Raw genomic sequence first — 19,094 nt, 5'->3', positions numbered from 1 at the left:
TTTAGAGTTAGTGAGTTAGCATTTGAAAACAAAGTCATATATCTCTACAAGAGAGAGTTGCTTCACCGATTTCTATGAACTTTGTATTTCCTTATCCTTCATTTCTATTAGCCACTTGCCCTTAACCCCATTACAATCAAATAAAAGACCTCTTGATCTTGAATCTTGTGAGCTACCTAGCGGAGATGAGATCGAAAAGCAACCATCTGGCGGCGCGTATTGTGAAATTGTTTTTGAGTGAAACACATATAGCCTCTAAACACTTGAGCAGTAATATTTAGTGAACCTATGTGAGTTTAGTGGGTTATGTCGGGTCTTCTATATGCCTATTTGATTGTGGTGGATTGATTTGACACATGGTCAACACATGCATATACTTGAGCATTTCTCACATGTGCATCTTAATTGCCTTACAAATTCATAATTCCTATGTTATGCATTGTCGACCGCATGATCATTTACATAATTAGTTCTCCGAGGGTTATGGTTGAAAAAGCTAATACTACACTATCTTTATGTTTGTGAGTTTGTAGATTTTCAGATTTTGTCTCATTTAGTTTGCTTGGGGACAAGCAAAGTTCAAGTGTGGGGTGTGATTACACGCATTTTTATGCGCGTAATTACATTCTAAACACTAGAATTAAGCTAATATCCAAAGTAATTATTATGTAATTAATTTATTTTTATTTTTATTATAGAAAATAAACGGAGTTGCGAAAACGAGATAGAATGACGCGAAAATGGTGAAGATTTGAGTTTTCGATAAGAGGATGAAATTGTGGATTTGTTAATTACTTAATTAAGCTTAATTGCTTAATCAAGCCTAACTCTAATTAAGCTTAATTAAGCCTAACTCTAAGTAGACATGCACATGCAGCTGTTTATTCTTCCTTGATCACATACCACAAAATGCTAACACGTGGCCCTATCCATTCTTTCCTCTTATGTGCTGATCAGTCTCCACAATTCTCTCCTCTCTCTTCCATATATATATACACGGCCTATTATCTCTCTAACCTCAGTCACAATTCCGCTGCACAAAAAAAGATCCCATCAGACCTCTCTCTTACCAACCCCATTTCAGCCTTCCTTCTTCTCTCTAACACCGAAACCACCCCACCTCTAATTCATCTCATCTTTTCCTCCTTCTCATCTTTTCTTCACCTCACCAAGATATACCTCACCAAGATCCACCTTACCAAGATTCACACTTCCTCACCAAGATCCACTTCCCCTCACCAAGATCTACCTCACTAAGATTTCATCTTCTCATCAATTCCACAAATTTCAAAGAGGAAGCCCAAGCATCAAAAATTTCATCACCTTTAAATTTGGGTAAAAGTGGGGAGCCATAAATCAAGGCTAGCCATAATTGCTTTATAGCAATTTGTGGCATGTTCTTGTTACTCCTACTTCTCTTCACTTTGTTCCTCTTTAAATTATGTATAGTAATGTTTATTTAATGATGGGTAGTGAATAGATTTGTTGTTGGGGGCTAGGGTTGTGTGCCCTAGTCCAAATCTTGTGTAAAAGATGCTTATTTTAATGTAATGATGCAATTTTCATATGATGGATGCTTATATCTATTTTTGTTGGGTTAATGCATGTCTAGGAGCCTAGTCAACTCTAGGGTGTGTATTTTGAGCATGTCTAGGATGGAGTTAGAGGCTTGACCCCCTCTAATTCCTAAGCTAGAAACCTTCAATTTCGTATTTGATGGGTTATAAGCATGGTGATTTACACCCGTTGCGTGAATGTACGGGCGGGTCGCTTAGTAGTCTAATTCTTCTATCTTTAGGCCTCTTGATGTGAATTAGAGACCCTTGAACCGGCTCTAATTCATGTCAAGTGAGTTCATACGACCCTTGAACCGGAGTAGGAATACCATGAAAGGGAATTTCGGTTCTTGAGCCTTGAATCGTCTTGGATACCACTACCGCCAAAGTAGGAAATTTGCATCTATATTAGATTAGCTTCCGACACATGAGATTTGGGTGAAGGAACCCCCCTAGCACCCGACATTCTCATTATATTGTTCACACTTTTCTAGTTTAATTTCCTTGCATTTTTATTAATCGCTTTGCATTTTATTACTTTTTGTTAAGTTCAAATCAACTCTCAATAATTGAATCCATCGACTCATTGTGCATATTCACCTTGAGGCTACAAGTTAGTGGTTTTGAATAGGCTTGGTGTGAGCTAAGCCGAGCATTGCCAAGGCTTGTGCCTTGATTGTTTATAGTTTTTATTTTACTTTTATTTTTCTTTTGTGCTTTTAGTATCCTAACGCCAATTATCTTGGTTAGGTCCAACACCTAATCCCTGAGGTACGATAAACTAAGGTCTAAATACTTCCCTTATTTGACAACGATTCGTACGCTTGCGAGAGCATATGCATCAAGTCAGATTCCATATATTGCATAAAACTTTTCGAAACTAGTGATGAAATTGAAGCAGAGAAGTTTGAGAAGAAAATACGTGACTTGATACGAGAGATTGTAAATGAAAGAGAAAACATAGGAGTACTTAGTAGGATGAACACAACTTTGGGGGTGATTTTCTTGGATTACTTCTGAAGACTCATCATAATGACAATAATGACATATATAGAATCACAATAGATGATATAATTGATCAGTGCAAGGCATTGTACTGATCAAGACAAGAAACCACTAATGGTTTAATTTGCTGGCTTGGAACGTCTTTCTTCTGGCACTCCATCAGGATTGGCAAGAAGAAAGTAAGTCTTACATTATTTGGAACACAAAATCCAAATTCCGATGGCATTTCCAAACTAAAAACTTTAAGAATGTCAATGACAATTACATTACTTGTGTAAGCAGTAGATATTGTCAGATTTGTTTTCTGTCTCATTTTGTTACGATCTTCTTAATGCAGATGAACATGATCATCAATAAGTCTCTAAGGCTGTATCCTCCTGTAATTCAACTTGTAAAGAAAGCTGGAAGGGAAGTTAGACTGGGAAAGTTGATTGTTCCTGCTAATATTGATTTGTTAATCCCAACTGGAAGTTCGATGCTCAGTCAAGAACTCTGATTGGAGGATTCTTGGCCACAAATCCAAAGTCGCAAGGATGCCCTACGCCGAGTTCTGGACCGTGACTCATGAATCTGAGCCGTCGTACGCCGTCCATGACTTCGCCTTCCGCCTATTATACGGTCGTTGGACTCTCACAATCTAGGTCTGCAACCGGCAAAGATGACGTGCACCGACGAAGAAAGACATGGGTGCTAGAGGCATTTTTTGGGTGCACAAAACTTTTGAATGGGATAGAAGGAAAGGAAAAAAAAAAAAAAGTTTTGAATGTCTATTCGGGGCAATAGACGTCATTGGAGGGTAATAGACATTTTGAATTGATATAATCTCTTCGTTTATTTTTAATCAAACTTTTATTTGAGGGGCAATAGATGTCTATTGGGGGGCAATAAACATTTCCGGTGACCTATGGAATCTCTGGTGAGGTTTTTAGAAAAGTCTGGTTGGCGGCGGCCGGTGGTCGGAATCCTGGAGACCGGTGACTGAATTTCGGCGAAAGTTGGCTGGAATCCTGCGGCAAATGACCGGGCTCTGGCGAAGTCTCTTGTGGTCTCTCTATTTCTCTCTCTCTCTCTCTCAGTAACAAAGGGGTGAGGGTAAAATAGTCTTTAAAAAAAAAAAAAAAACTTAATGGGGTATTAGGGAAGACTTCTTTAGAGTGTTTTGGGTAAGGAGGAATTAAAAAAACTTAATGGGGTAGGTGGGGAAAAACCCCTTAGAAATGGGGTAAATGGACAAAAACCCTTATCTGTATTTAATACGATGCATTTTTTTTTTGGTTATTATCACAAATGGTACCTGAACTATACATCAATCTTATCGATGATACCTAATCTTTAATTTTGATCACAACTAGTATCGAACTTTTCGATTTCATTTTAAATGGTACCTAGAGCCACCTCCGGTCACTATTCTAACTAAAAACGGCATGGGAGGCCATCATAGTGATGATTTTGAGGGTTGCGATCATATATAGTGATGATTTTTTGGTAATAGATTTGCCTTGAACTTGTTTTTTTGTCTTTTATTTTCTTAGATTTGGCTTTTTTGGCCTGAATAGTGACGAAATGTGGCCTTAGGTACCATTTAAAATGAAATCGAAAAGTTCAGGTACTGGTTGTGATCAAAATTGAAGTTCAGGTACCATCGATAAAATAGAGGATAAGTTCAGGTATCATTTGTGATAATAACCTTTTTTTTTGTTGTTGAGGGAAATGGAATATATTCCAGTGATCGAAAAGATCATAACGACCATATAAGGTCAATCTAGGGGATCCGAAGATTGTTAGATCATAATTCATATACATATTTGTGCCCTAAAACATGAAAATTACTTGTTCTAAAGTCCAATTTAATGTTGACTAATCCAATTCCAAGTTTTGTAGAAAATCTTGACAAGAGGAGAAAAAAGTGAAATGTGAACCACCACTTTTGGCGGCACAAGAGGCGGCGCACCACCACTCACGGTGGTGCCATGTATTTTCCGGCCACATTCATGGAGGAGCATGAAGGATGAGTACCATAACATCTATTCCATTACATCCATTCACCATCATTCTATCTCAACCAAATTCCAACCCTTTTGGTTTCAATTCAACCAAACACTCTCTATTACCCAAGAGTTCATCATCATCAACACTCCAATATCCATCATGTTTTAGGTTTAATCAACATCCCTCACTCATCATTTCCTACTCCAACCTACACCATCACTCCCATGCCATTTTCCCTTGAAATTGGGATCTATTACCACTTTTCTATTCCACCTCCATGCTCCTTGCAAGTTGTGAGCTGCTCCATTTTGCTTCACAACACCATTTGACACCTCTCTCTTCATCTATTTAAGGATCCATTCTCTCAAGGAAGAGGGCATCACCCACACTTAGCCACTACATCATTTTCTCTCTCTTTTCTCTACTCAATCCACCACCATCTCCTCCACAAAACATCCATCTCCACCACTTCATTTCCCAACTACCACCCTACTCATAACATCTTACATATATCAAGCATCATCATCATCTATTGTCTTGAAGAAGGAGTTCAAGAAAGAAGCTAGAGCACAAGAGGAGCCACCACATCATCTCAATGACAAAGTTTCCATGATCAACCACTTCATTATTCTTCACTTGTGATCATCCCTAGTCATTTATAAACTCTATTCTTTGATAGCTTAATGTTTTCCACTATGTTAATGCTAGTCTATGTAGATATGTGTGAGTAGTCTATTGTTAGGGCTAGGGTTGAAAGCCCTAGCCAAACTTGTAATGAATTGATGTTTGAATCTTATTTGATGCAATTTCCATGATCATCTTCACATGCTAATTCAAGAAGTGAATGCTTGTATTTGAATCTAGCTAATTTGAATACTTTGCATTTGTCATTATAGGAACAATGTTTAGAGAGTAGCTAGCTTTGAACATTAATAGCATGATAGCACACTAGGTGTGTATGTGAAGGTAGTAAGTTAAAATCACCTAGACCTAGGATTTGTTTGCTTGCTTGATTATCTAAACTCAAACCTTTATGCATCTAGGAGCAAGGAATTGATACTTATCTGGTAATATAACTTGTTCTTTGATAGTTAGTTTCGCACTTATCCAGTGGGAATTGAAAAAATCAAAGGAGTTTAGGTCTTAGTAGTCTTATCCGGATGCTAAGAGGGTAATTGGATACTTGGGATTGCATTACTTATAGTTTTAACTTCAATGCATGTAAGGGAGGCTATGGTGAACAACCCAAAGCTCTAACTTCCATCCATTCTATCACATCTAGTTTAACATAGCCTAGTTTACATTTCAAGTTTTTCTTGTGTGTTCATTTGAGTTTAAACCATGTCTAACACCAAAATCACTACACCATCTTGCATATATTCACCATGAACTTTGGTTCACTTTTGTGCCCTTGTTTGTGATTTGTACATTTGCATATTTATCTAGCACCTTTTAGGTTTTCCTTAGCTAGAGTGGATTTTCCAATCCCTTGGGTACAATATCCCCTACTCATAAGCTCTACACTATAACTTGGCCCTTATATTTGAGGGTGGCTATTTGGCTAACAAGTTTTTCGCGCCATTGCCGGGGATTGGAGTAAAATCCGATTCCTAGCTCAGTTTGCCGTCGGGGAAGCTAGAAACTTTACTTTTCTTTGAAATTTTTGTTGTTGTTGAAATTTCCCAGAAAACGATTGATCTTTTCAAGGGTCAGAGAGGAAAAATACCAAAAATGATCAATCTCAGTGTATAAACGATCGTCGTTTGCCCTGTTTCGGCATTTTTTTTTTGTCTTCTTTTGTGTTGCAACTTGTGTACTTACCTTTGTTTTGAATGCTTATAGGTGTGTATGAATCTTATTGTTCAATCAAGTGAAAATCATCCATCTCCTCCAAGCACACCGAGTGACGATCAAGATCATATCATTCAAGAGGATAGTGGTGAAAAAGAACCTCATCCCATCGGTCCACTTACTCTACTTCAATACGTTGATAGAAGAGCAAATTGATTGCTAAGGCAACTAAGGGAGGAGCGTCCTAAACTAAAGATGAGTGATGAACCAAGGCCATTAAAGGACTACACCATTCCTACTTTCACAAATCATCCAAGTTGAATTGTCTTGCAAGCATGTGCTCATGCCTTTTCCATTATGCCAAGTACCTTGTAACTTCTACCGGCTTTTGATGGTGGCTTCACCAGTGATCCATTTAGGCACATCAAGTTATTCAATGAAGTTTTCTCAACGGTCCAACTCAATGGTATTGATGAAGACAACCTTAGGCTAAGGCTTTTTCCCTTCTCATTGAAGGATAAGGCCAAAGATTGGTTGTACAAGATTCCGGCGGCAAGTATCAACTCATGGGATAACATGAAGGCCACATTCCTCAAGAAGTACTTTCCACCATCAAAGAGCAATGCATTAAGGAACTCACTCATGACTTTCCAAGAGTTTCCATCGGAGTTGTTCCATGAGTCTTGGGAGAGATTCAAAGACATGGAGCAAAATTGCCCTAATCATGGTGTCAAGAAGTAGTTGTTATTGATCACTTTCTACAATGGGTCAAGCTAAGATACCAAAAGAAGAATTGACAATGCTTGTCAAGGGAGCTTCATGGATAGGAATGAGATTGAAGCGGAAAGTGTTCTTGACTCATTAGTCGAGTCATCCCAACTCTATGATAATCAAAGTGATAGAAGACCGGTTAAAGAAGCCAATGTCATTTTGAAGGATCAACAAAGAAGAGGAGGTATGTATGAGGTGGATCCACCAAATACTCAAATGCAAATTGAGTTGAAGAGTATTGAGGCCAACATGAATAAGAAGCTAGACTTGATTCTTAATGCTCAAGGAAACCGGGAGCAACTCCAACCTATGTCAAGCAAGATGGTTGAGCAAGTGTGCTTAATTTGTGAGAGTGATCAACATGAGACAATGCTTTGTCCAAGAGGAGGTACACTTCAAGTTGATATGGAGCAATGCAACCAAGTTGGTTTCCAACCAAGGCCAAGAAATGATCCATATAGTAACACCTACAATCTCGGATGGAGAAACCACCCTAACTTTGGGTGGGGAGGCAACCAAAACCAAGGAATAGTGAGCAAGGCCAAGGTTTTCAAAGGTCTAGTGGTGGCTATCAAGGTGCAATCTCCTCCAACTACAACAATCAAGAAGTCAACAATCAATTCTAAATGGCACCTTATCAACCTCCACCTCAACCACAACCTATAGTGCCACCTCAAGAGTCATTGAAGAAGCCTAATGTTGATGAATTTCTTTATGGAGAACAAGGGTACTCAAGCAAAGCAAGACGAGAAGATCAATGTCCTTCACCAAAGCATGAGCAAGCTGGAAAGACAAATGGGGCAACTAGCTCATGAGTTGAGCCAAAGGAAGCAAGGAGTGTTTCCAAGCCAAGTGGTCAACAATCCAAGGCATGAAGCCAAAGCCATCACTATTTTGAGAAGTGGAAGGCAAGTTGAGAATCATGTGTACATTCCTACTAGTGAAGAAGTTGTAACTCTGAGAGAGCCACCGGGTTTTGAAAGGAGATCAAAGCATGAGCAAGTTGTGTTGGACTACAATGAAGAACAAGGTGAGGTCTTGAAGAACAACTCAAATTCCAAGGCCAACCATGAAAAAGAAGTGTCCAATGATCATCCAATCGAGAGACCATTCCAAAGAGGTATCACTTTTAATCCTCCTTTGAAGATTGTGCAAGAAGAAGAAGTGTCTCTCCCTTACCCTCAAGCTTTATGGCAACAAGAGAAAAAACTCAAGAAAGAGAGCCAATTGAGGGAGATGATTGATTTGTTCAAGAAGGTTCATATAAACATTCCACTCCTTGAAGCCGTGAAGACAATCCCATCTTATGCTAAGTTATTGAAGGAGATGTGCATGAAGAAGAAGAAGTTCAAAGAACATGAGCAAGTGGCTCTTTGTGAAGAAGTGAGTGCTATCATTCAAAGAAAGCTTCCACCAAAGCTCAAAGATCTGGGAAGCTTCACTATTCCAAGCAAGATTGGAGAAACTACTTTTGACAAGTGCTTGATGGATCTTGGGGCAAGTATCAATTTAATGCCCTATTCGGCTTTGAAGAAGCTTGGTCTTGATGGAGCTTTGAACCAACTTCAATCATTCTCCAATTGGCAGATAGAAGTGTGAGGTATCCTAGAGGTATATTGGAGAATGTGCTTGTCAATGTAGCAAAGTTTGTGATATCGATGGATTTTATAGTCTTAGACATGGAGGAAGCCCCCATGGTTGGCAATGAGCTTCCTATCATCTTTGGGAGAGCTTTCATGGCCACCACCGGTGTCAAGATCAATGTGAAGAAAGGCACCATGAGCATGAAGGTGCATGGAGACAAAATCAAGTTCCAAATATTTCCTCCACTTCAAATTTCGGATGACATGAATGAATGCTACTTTTTGGGTTACTATGGAGAGGCAAGAGTAAGGGGAGATGAGAAAAGTAAGAAAGAAGCTTGCGCACCCTTTTCGGTCTTACCATGTTCACAAGGCTTTGAGTCACTCCTCACCCCTATTAAGAAGAAGAAACAAATTGGAGGATTGCTCAAAGGAGCACTTGTTGACATGGGAGCTTGATTTGGAAGTTCAAAGAAGGTGAACAAGGGAGATGGTTGTCTCAAGAAGCCCCCTTGAGTAAATCAAGGGTTAATGGATCAGCAAGATGTCCTTAAAGGAAAGGCCTACTTGGAGGTAGCCATGCTCTTGATGCAAGATGAAGGAGAAAGAAAACTCTTGGAATAGCACCAAGGATGACAAGCTTGATAGCAAGGCTACAACCTTGTTCATTGGTGACTGGAGGTGTTTATATTGAAGACCATAGTCTTCAAGGGGAGTTTCTCTTAATCCTTGACTTGCATCTTGCATTTTCATGTTTACTTTGTTGTTTGTTGTGTTAAAAGTTTACGATTGGTGAGTGTTTTTGAAAAAAAAACAGAGCAATCGATCGATCTCATCATTTCGAACGATTCATCGTTTAGAGTCACAGAGAGTTTTGAAATCAGAAACGATCGATCTTCACTTCCAAACGATCGATCTCAAAATTTAAAAAATAAATAAATAAAAAATAAAAAAAACGATTGATCTCTTTTATGGACGATCGATTGAGAATAAAAAAAAATTCTGTTTTATTTTGTAATCCCTAATGTTTTTAGGGAGAGTTCATTGTAGTTATACCTTCATGATGCTTTTAGCCATTCTTTTTGCAAATTTTTATGGCTAAGCATTTGTTCATTCACTTTCGTATCCTCAATGCATGATGGTACTTTTGTTTTCTTTTTCACCTTAATGTTTGAATAATGTTGGGTTTGATGTTGATTTTTGATGGAGAATTTCTTGCTCAATGATGATGCTTGGCACTATTGGAGTTGGATTGCAAGGCCCTTGCCTTGTTGGTTATATGTTGGTGTCTTGCTTGGAATTCATGGACTTCAAGGGGGAGAAATTTCTAACTTACTCTCGTCAATTTTTTTTTTTTGCAATTTGTGATTGTTTAGTTGGTTTTTGTTTTAGAAATAGCTTGTTTCTTTCTTTCATACTTGGACTTTTCATTGAAATTGCTTTCAAGAAAATACTTTGTAACATTGGGGACAATGTTAAGTTCAAGTGTGGGGGGAAGTTTTGTTAGTGTTTAGTATTCAATTGAAAAAAAAAAATATATATATATATATATATATATATTAGTTTATTCTTTTCTAGTATTTTTGTGTTTATTTTAGGTTCCTTCCAACACCAATGATGAACTTGAGCTTAATATAAATGTGGGCTAGAAAGCATGTTTGGGTCTTACGAGCTTTATTTTTCAAAATAAATCATTATGGATCAAGTGTTTGCTTTCATTTATATCCATATTTGTCATATCAATATATTGAGCTGGAAAAGCATAGTGAGACTTGTGGGAGCTATTCCATGCCATATAGTGAGATTTGAGTTTAATTGAAGTGCATGCATCCTTATAAGCACACTACTACAATAAGTTAATCAGACGACAGACATTTTGTGTTGTGTGATGACCAGCCTCACTGTGGTCTAAACGAGTGTTGTGTGATTGAAAAATCACACAACGGTGATTTCACCGTTGTGTGACAATACTTTGCTCAACAGAATACCTGTTTCCGTTGTGTGAATTCTGCGCAGGCATGTTCCTGCCATGACATGCGAGGGGATGTGTCGACACATTCAGACAACAGAAGAAGGAATTTGCCGTTGTCTGAGATTCATAACACACAACAGATATAACTCATTCTTTGTTGTCTGAGATATATAACACATAACAAATATTACTCATTCTTTGTTGTCTGAGATTAATAACACACAACTGAAGTGAAATGATCTCCCTTGTCTGTTGATTACATAGACAACAGAGATGATTTCATTTCTGTTGTGTGTTATGAATCTCACACAACAGAACTTTGTTTTCTTTTGTTGTTGGTTGTTAGTTCACACAACCAATATATTTGGTTAGCTGTGGTGTGAATATTGTAATCAGATTGGCTAATAGCCAATTATTGTTGTAGGAGAAGCCTTAATTTTAAACTCGTTTACAATCATATAATACATTGTTTTGTATTGTGTTGTATGAGAACAATGCTAGGTGAAATCATACAAAATCAATGCTAGAGATTATTACCAATGAACAATAATTTTATATTAATGCTAAAAGTAACTTAGATACTAAAAACAAACTCCAATCGATTCACTATATACAATTTTATAAGCATTTAAACATTTCATTGAATGAAGCCTTCCAATTTCATAAGCTATACAAGACTGTGTTCGATCCTCACCCACAAGCAATGTTGCAATACGAGCAATCCAATTTCCATCTTGTGCAGCATATGCTTGAGGATTCTGATGGAAAAGTTCATTATCTTGTGCAGCATTAGCTCTAGATTCATCTCCTACATGGAATCTTAGGCCTGAATCCACACCCAACTTGGATGCCAAGGACAGTTGCCTTTGTTGCTGTGTCAACATCATATTTCTGCATTAAAAAAATATAAAAAAAGAGGTGGAAGTGGTGGCCATGGAAGCAATAGAGGCACCAGTAAAGACGCATTGTGAAATCCTTAGAAGAAGCCCAGTCAAAGTCCCAGGAAAATCCTTCATTTTTTGTTTCTCTCAAAAATCCAACAAAGTATCAGATTCTTAATTGGTTTCAATACCTCATTTCCTTTAGTCCTATATAAATGTGTAACAGAAAACGCAGCATCAAGGGCTTGATCAAATTCTGTTAGTCCTATATTAATGCAATTCCTTATGCTTCATCATTCTATTCATGCAAATTCCAACTAATAGACGCTTTCAATCAAATAGATTAAACTCTTTCTTAAAAGAATCCATGAAACAAATAGATATCATACAAGCTAATAATTCTTTTGATACCCAAAACGAATATCAATATAAGATAACTACGTACTGAAGCAATTAGTTCACCAGAAAAAAAAGTAACAAGAAAAACCTAAGATTCATACATGAGACAAGAAGAAAGAGAGTGTGGAAACAAGGAGTTCTTAACATACGCCTGCAGACAGAGGATTAATAGATAAACTGTTAGAAAAATTTAAGAGACAACGATACCAACACTGTCCCCAAAAGAAACAAATGATGCATCCATATCTAAATAACTGAGATATGACAAAAGTACCTACTTTACAGCCTGCCCATTCATTTCTCATGACCTCTGGGATATGATTAAACCAGCATCCTTCAAGTTCCTTCTAAAGGCATTCACAAGACTGCTAGTACGAGGCCTGTCCAGATAAACTAGAACATATAAAACTTTAGAAAATTTGGGAAATGTAAATACATGAAAGACAAGATCGTGAGGGTAAATGTACATTTCAAACAAAGATCTAATCCTACCTCAAAGACCAGTCAGTTTACATCAAACTCTCTATAAGTTTATTGGCTACATATAGGTCAGAGAAAACTTAAGGTTTGTAATGTCAAAGTCTGAGCATCTTCAGACCTGAAGCTTTAACAACCTGCTCACTGAGTAGAGAAAAACTAAATAAAAAAAAAAAAATTCCAAGACAAGTTCCTATGCCTAAGAAAAATAAAGAACAAAAATTATCTTCTTTTGTTCATCACTAGTTCACTACAATCATTGATGGAAGCTTAGAACAAGAAGGGAAACTGCTAATACACAACCTACTACTAATGATTAATTTGTATTAGTATAGAGAAAGGTGTTGACTTGCTAAAACAGGTAAGAGTATCATACCAACTCTTGTGTTAAGTAGAGATGACCGATTTGAAGACCATATTTCGATACATGTGATCAAATCAGCATTGCGTTGATTGACAACTTCCAAATGTGTAGCCAAGTGACAGTTCACAGAGCACATTATCTAATCATGGACTCTGATTCTCATAGAGCCTGGACATGATTAGTAAGGTTAAATAAACAAGCCAACGAACTGCAGGCTTATTATATTAGGTGAAAGTCTAATTCCTAGAGTTTAGTTCACACTAATCACTTACCAAAGAGATATGAACAAGCCTGCTAGCTTCCTAGAACCCATAAATTCATGAGTTTTCCTTCTTGAAAAGCCTTTCCTATATTATCTATGTTGAGTTTTTGTTTCTGTGGGTTATGGCTAGTGAAGGAAAATGCTTCAAAGGCACGTATGAATTTACACTTTCCTTTAGACTTTATTTGCCCCACAACAAGTGTGCAAAGGGGTTTGATCAAATAAGCCTTTAGGATACAATGAAGCCTAGCAGTCCTGCTATTGTTGATCGACGTCTTGCACTTACGAAGATCAACCAAACACTCAATTGAAAGTTACAAGAGGCTAAAGGTTTCTGGAACTAAAACTGCAGTTTATAGTTTCCAGATTTGTTTTGTAAAGCAAGGAAGTAATGGATTGGAGGAACTGAAAGAATAAAGCAGAGAGTATCTCAAGATATAGGAATTAAGTTATCTTTTTAATCTGCAGGTATCACCCCTTTATATAGGGATGTATATGCCTCTTCAATTAATTGGGATAACCCTTCCGTAAGGGTGGCAACCTTTCATATAAGAAAGATGATGATTAAATCATGTAATTAATATCCCAAGAAGTCACCAGTAGAAATTAACAAGTTAACAACGTTTGCTTAATTTAAACAACAGATTGGTGCTTGTGAAGCAACACAATGCTTCACCAATATAACTGTCCAGCTGCTTCCTATATCTGAGATCCTTTTTGAAATTTGAATTGTGATGATCAGTCACAATTCAATTTATCTTCTTTATAATTTGAAAATCTTTCCAACAATCCTCCACCATTTTCAAAATATAAAAGTATATAAGTTTAAAATGTTTTTGGAAAAACCTTGAACAAAATCTTGGAAAACATAATGCATAAACTAAGGTGTCTTGTGGACTTGAACCTTAGCTTAGTGAGAATACATCAAAGTTAAATCAAGATGGCGAAGTAGCATTGCTTTGAACTTGTGATCCTATTGTGACTTAACCGGACATATTTCACACACTAGTTTTCTACTTCTTTCGAGTGTTCTAAAAACCGACACGTGGATTGGCCTTGTGTCTTGTATCCTTTTCATGAGTGCTCTAGACACTAGTCCAAGTTGCATAGCAGGCGTCACCACCTTCACACTCATATAGGTAAGCATGTAGCACCCCTGTAACTAAAGTACTTTCCATCATGCCTATTAAGAGTTTTATAAACTCAACCTCCACCATTAATTCATTACAGGTACCAAGCACTCTTACCTTGGGATAGATATATCATATATATATATATATATATATGTATGTATAAATATATAATCAATTTATATTAGTGCTTGCAATCACTACATATGATGTACTTTGCTCATTGAACTCAAGGACTTGATGTTTCAAGTGTCGAGTTGAGTTTCCATCATTGGTGATTATTAGAAATGGACTTTAGCCCCATCCCCTTTGATGTTTTCCACACCAAATTCCTTGCAAGTCCTTTTGTTAATGGATCAGCCAAATTATGGCATGACCTTACAAAATCAATGGTTATTACACCATCAGTTATTAGTTGCCTCACAGAGCTATATCTCAAGCCAATATGCCTTGATTTGCCATTATATACTTGACAATAGGCCTGTGATAGTGTTGCTTGACAATCACAATGAATAGAGATCGGAGGCATTGGCTTAGGCCATATTGGTATCTCTATCAATAAATTTCTTAGCCATTCGGCTTCTTTGCTACATGAAGCCAAGGCTATAAATTCTGCTGCCATGGTGGAATATGCAATACATGTTTGTTTCTTAGAGCCCCAAGAAATGGCTCCTCCACCAAGTGAGAAAATCCAGCCAGTAGTGGATTTATGATCCTCATGATATGCTATCCAACTAGCATCAGTATATCCTTCCAAAACTGCAGGATATCCACTGTACCTTATTCCATAATTAATGGTACCTTTCAAATATTTTAATATCCTAGAAATTGCATTCCAATGTAATTAACCAGGATTATTAGTATACCTACTTAGCTTACCTACGGCAAAAGCTATGTCGGGTCTAGTACAAGACATGGTATACATTAAGCATCCAATCACTCTAGAATATGATAATTGATCTACAGCTCTACCATTATTTGGATACAACTTCAAGTTTGGATCATAAGGTGTAGAAACTGATTTTGTATCAAAATGGTTGAACTTCCTAAGTATCTTTTCTATGTAATGTGATTGAGTTAATATCAAACCATCATTACATCTTGTAATTCTTATACCTAGGATAACATCAGCTTCTCCCATATCTTTCAAATCAAAGCTAGAAGATAAGAATTTCTTAGTTAATTCTATGCTTTCTATGTCAGTTCCAAATATAAGCATGTCATCAACATATAAGCAAATAATTACACCCTTGTTATTTTGGAACTTGCTGTAGACACACTTATCAGATTCATGAATTCTAAATCCATTAGAGATTATAACCTTATCAAACTTCTCATGCCATTGTTTAGGTGCTTGCTTTAAACCATATAATGATTTAATTAACTTGCACACTTTTTGTTCTTGTCCAGGCATGACAAACCCCTCGGGTTGATGCATATAAATCTCCTCATCTAGTTCACCATTTAAGAAAGCCGTCTTCACATCCATTTGGTGTATATGAAACTTATAGATAGAAGCTAGAGCTATAAGTACCCTTATGGTGGAAATTCTAGCAACTGGAGCATAGGTGTCAAAATAATCTATTCCTTCTTTTTGTGTAAACCCCTTGGCTACTAACCTTGCTTTAAACTTGTCAATGGTTCCATCAACTTTCATTTTCTTTTTAAATATCCACTTACATCCTATTGTTTTTGAACCATGAGGTAGATCTACCAATTTCCAGGTCTTGTTTCCAATGATAGAATCCATCTCATCATTAATAGCTTCCTTCCAGAAAGAAGCATCTTGTGATTTCATTGCTTCCTCATAAGTGAGAGGATCAGACTCTATACTAGATGTAACCATTGTTTGCCTTTTGTGTGAGTCTCTTGTACCTTCTACAAGGTACACAATAAAATCTGGTCCAAAGGATTTTTCTATCCTTCTTCTTTTACTTCTTCTAATTTCTGTATGTTCATCAGACTTACTACAGAGTCTAGATATGTTAGGTGAATTTGATTCACTATCATTATTTCTTGGCAAAACCTCCACCTCTTCATTGTTATTTTTAGATAAAGAAGTGAACTTATTTTCATAAAATTCGGCATCTCTTGACTCTATTACAGTGTCAACTGATATAGAATCATTGGGTTCTATAACAAGAAATCTATATCCCTTGCTATGTTCTGCATATCCTAAGAAAATGCATTCTATTGCCTTTGGTCCCAACTTCTTGATCTTTGGTTCAGGTAATCTAACTATAGCTCTACAGCCCCAAATTTTAAGGTAGTTTAAGTTGGGCTTTCTTTTAAGCCATAGTTCATAAGGTGTGATTTTTAATACCTTAGAAGGTACCCTATTTAGGATGTAACAAGCAGTGAGCAAGGCTTCTCCCCAATATCCCTTACTTAAGTAAGAGTTTTGAAGCATTGCATTAACCATTTCTACAAGGGTCCTATTTTTCCTTTCAGCAACTCCGTTTTGCTGTGGAGTATAGGCTATTGAAGTTTCATGTACAACACCTATTGATTCACAATACGAAGGAAAATGATACTCTCCTCCTCTATCCGATCGTAGATATTTTATTCTGGTTTCACAAAGATTCTCTACTTCATTTTTATATATCTTAAATTTTTCCAGAACTTCATCCTTGGAATGTATAAGATAAACATAACAAAATCTACTAAAGTCATCTATGAAAGTCACAAAATATTTCTTTCCTCCTCTAGTAGGTGTACTATGCAAATCACAAACATCGCTATGAATAATCTGTAGCAAAGTAGATGTTCTTTCAATCTTAGGAAAAGGCTTTCTAGTCAGTTTTGTTTGCAAGCAAGTAGAACATTTATCAGGCATATCATTCACAGGTTTTGGAATTAAATCTAGATTTGCCATGTTATTTAATTTTCTGGTATTAACATGTCCTAGCCTATTATGCCATAAAGATAAAGAATCAAGCATGTAAACAGAAATGGTAGATACTTTATTAATATTAAGTTTGAACATTCCATCACACATATACCCTTTCCCAGCAAAAGTACCACCCTTGGTTAGAATAAACTTGTCTGATTCAATGACAAGCTTAAAACCAAACCTATTCAAGAGACTTGTAGAGACTAAATTCTTTCTAACTTCTGGAACATGGTAGACATCAGTAAGAGTAAGGATTTTTCCTGATGTGAATTCTAATTCAATTGTCCCTTTGCCTTTGATATTTGAAGTAGAAGAATTTCCCATGTAGAGTACGTTGTCATCTCCACTTGGTTCATATGTTTTGAACATATTTTTGTTCTTGCAAACATGCTTTGTAGCACCAGAATCTATCCACCAAGCTTCAGCATCTTCCATCATATTAATTTCAGAAATCATTGCCACAAATTTTTCATTGTTGATTCCTTGTTTGTTCTTAAGATGACGACAATCTTTCTTGAAGTGACCAGTCTTTCCACAAAAGAAACATCCTCCTTTTTTCTTTTTGTTTGCCCTCTGACCTTGGGAGTTTTTCTTGGAAAAATTTTCCTTCCTCTTATTATTCTCATGGTTGATTTTTGGGTTTTTAGGCCCTTCATCAACCATATGAATTTTGGAGGAGGGATTAGCTTCATCAGTTTTCTCACGGGCTCTGCATTCTTCTTCAATGCGAAGATGAGTCCCCAATTGCTCTATGGACATGTCCTCCTTCTTATGTTTGAGGCTCTTTTTGCAATCCTTCCAAGATGGTGGAAGTTTATCCATAATTGCAGATACAATTATAGAATCATCCATATGCATTTTAAATTGATTGAACTGATTGTATATATGCATAATCTCATGGAATTGTTCAACAATTGATCTATCATCAGTCATCTTATAATTGAAAAACTTTGAGACAAGAAATTTCTTACTGGTAGCATCATGTGAGATATACTTAGCCTCAAGTGCATCCCATATTTCTTTTGCAGTAGTCATCTCATGGTAGATATCAAATAATGCATCAGACATGGAGTTGCAAATATGGCCCTTGCAAATATAATCATCTTGTTCCCACTTAACTCGTTCACGCTGTGCAGCAAGGGTTTCATCTTCTATTTCTTGAGGTTTTGGAGCAGTAAGCACATAGACCACCTTCAGGCTTGAAAGTAGGAAATGCAATTTCTTTTGCCATCGTCTGAAATTTGCTCCATCAAAACGATCAAGTTTAACAAAGTTTGCAGTAAACTCCTTCAAAGATGCCATAGCAGAAAATAAAGTCTAAAGATTGTTGAGTTTCTGTTTCTGTGGGTTATGGCTAGTGAAGGAAAATGCTTCAAAGGCACGTATGAATTTACGCTTTCCTTTAGACTTTATTTGCCCCACAACAAGTGTGCAAAGGGGTTTGATCAAATAAGCCTTTAGGATACAATGAAGCCTAGCAGTCCTGCTATTGTTGATCGACGTCTTGCACTTACGAAGATCAGCCAAACACTCAATTGAAAGTTACAAGAGGCTCAAGGTTTCTGGAACTAAAACTGCAGTTTATAGTTTCCAGATTTGTTTTGTAAAGCAGGGAAGTAATGGATTGGAGGAACTAAAAGAATAAAGCAGAGAGTATCTCAAGATATAGGAATTAAGTTATCTTTTTAATCTGCAGGTATCACCCCTTTATATAGGGATGTATATGCCTCTTCAATTAATTGGGATAACCCTTCCGTAAGGGTGGCAACCTTTCATATAAGAAAGATGATGATTAAACCATGTAATTAATATCCCAAGAAGTCACCAGTAGAAATTAACAAGTTAACAACGTTTGCTTAATTTAAACAACAGATTGGTGCTTGTGAAGCAACACAATGCTTCACCAATATAACTGTCCAGCTGCTTCCTATATCTGAGATCCTTTTTGAAATTTGAATTGTGATGAATATCAGTCACAATTCAATTTATCTTCTTTATAATTTGAAAATCTTTCCAACAAT

At 36.8% G+C, this 19,094-nt stretch overlaps 1 protein-coding gene across 1 annotated transcript; it reads left to right on the top strand.

Annotated features, from left to right (window-relative positions):
- Positions 1-7,826: 7,826 nt before the first annotated feature.
- On the top strand, positions 7,827-9,154 carry LOC112203381. The gene is made up of 2 exons (XM_024344357.1): positions 7,827-8,613; positions 8,700-9,154. Exons 1-2 carry the CDS (start codon positions 7,827-7,829, stop codon positions 9,152-9,154), a joined length of 1,242 nt encoding a protein of 413 aa, XP_024200125.1.
- Positions 9,155-19,094: the final 9,940 nt, after the last annotated feature.

This window comes from Rosa chinensis, chromosome 5 (genome assembly GCF_002994745.2).
Source record: "Rosa chinensis cultivar Old Blush chromosome 5, RchiOBHm-V2, whole genome shotgun sequence".
NCBI classification, from domain to species: domain Eukaryota; kingdom Viridiplantae; phylum Streptophyta; class Magnoliopsida; order Rosales; family Rosaceae; genus Rosa; species Rosa chinensis.
The sequence above is the reverse complement of the archived record's forward strand: the minus strand, read 5'-3'. Positions and strand labels throughout refer to the sequence as shown.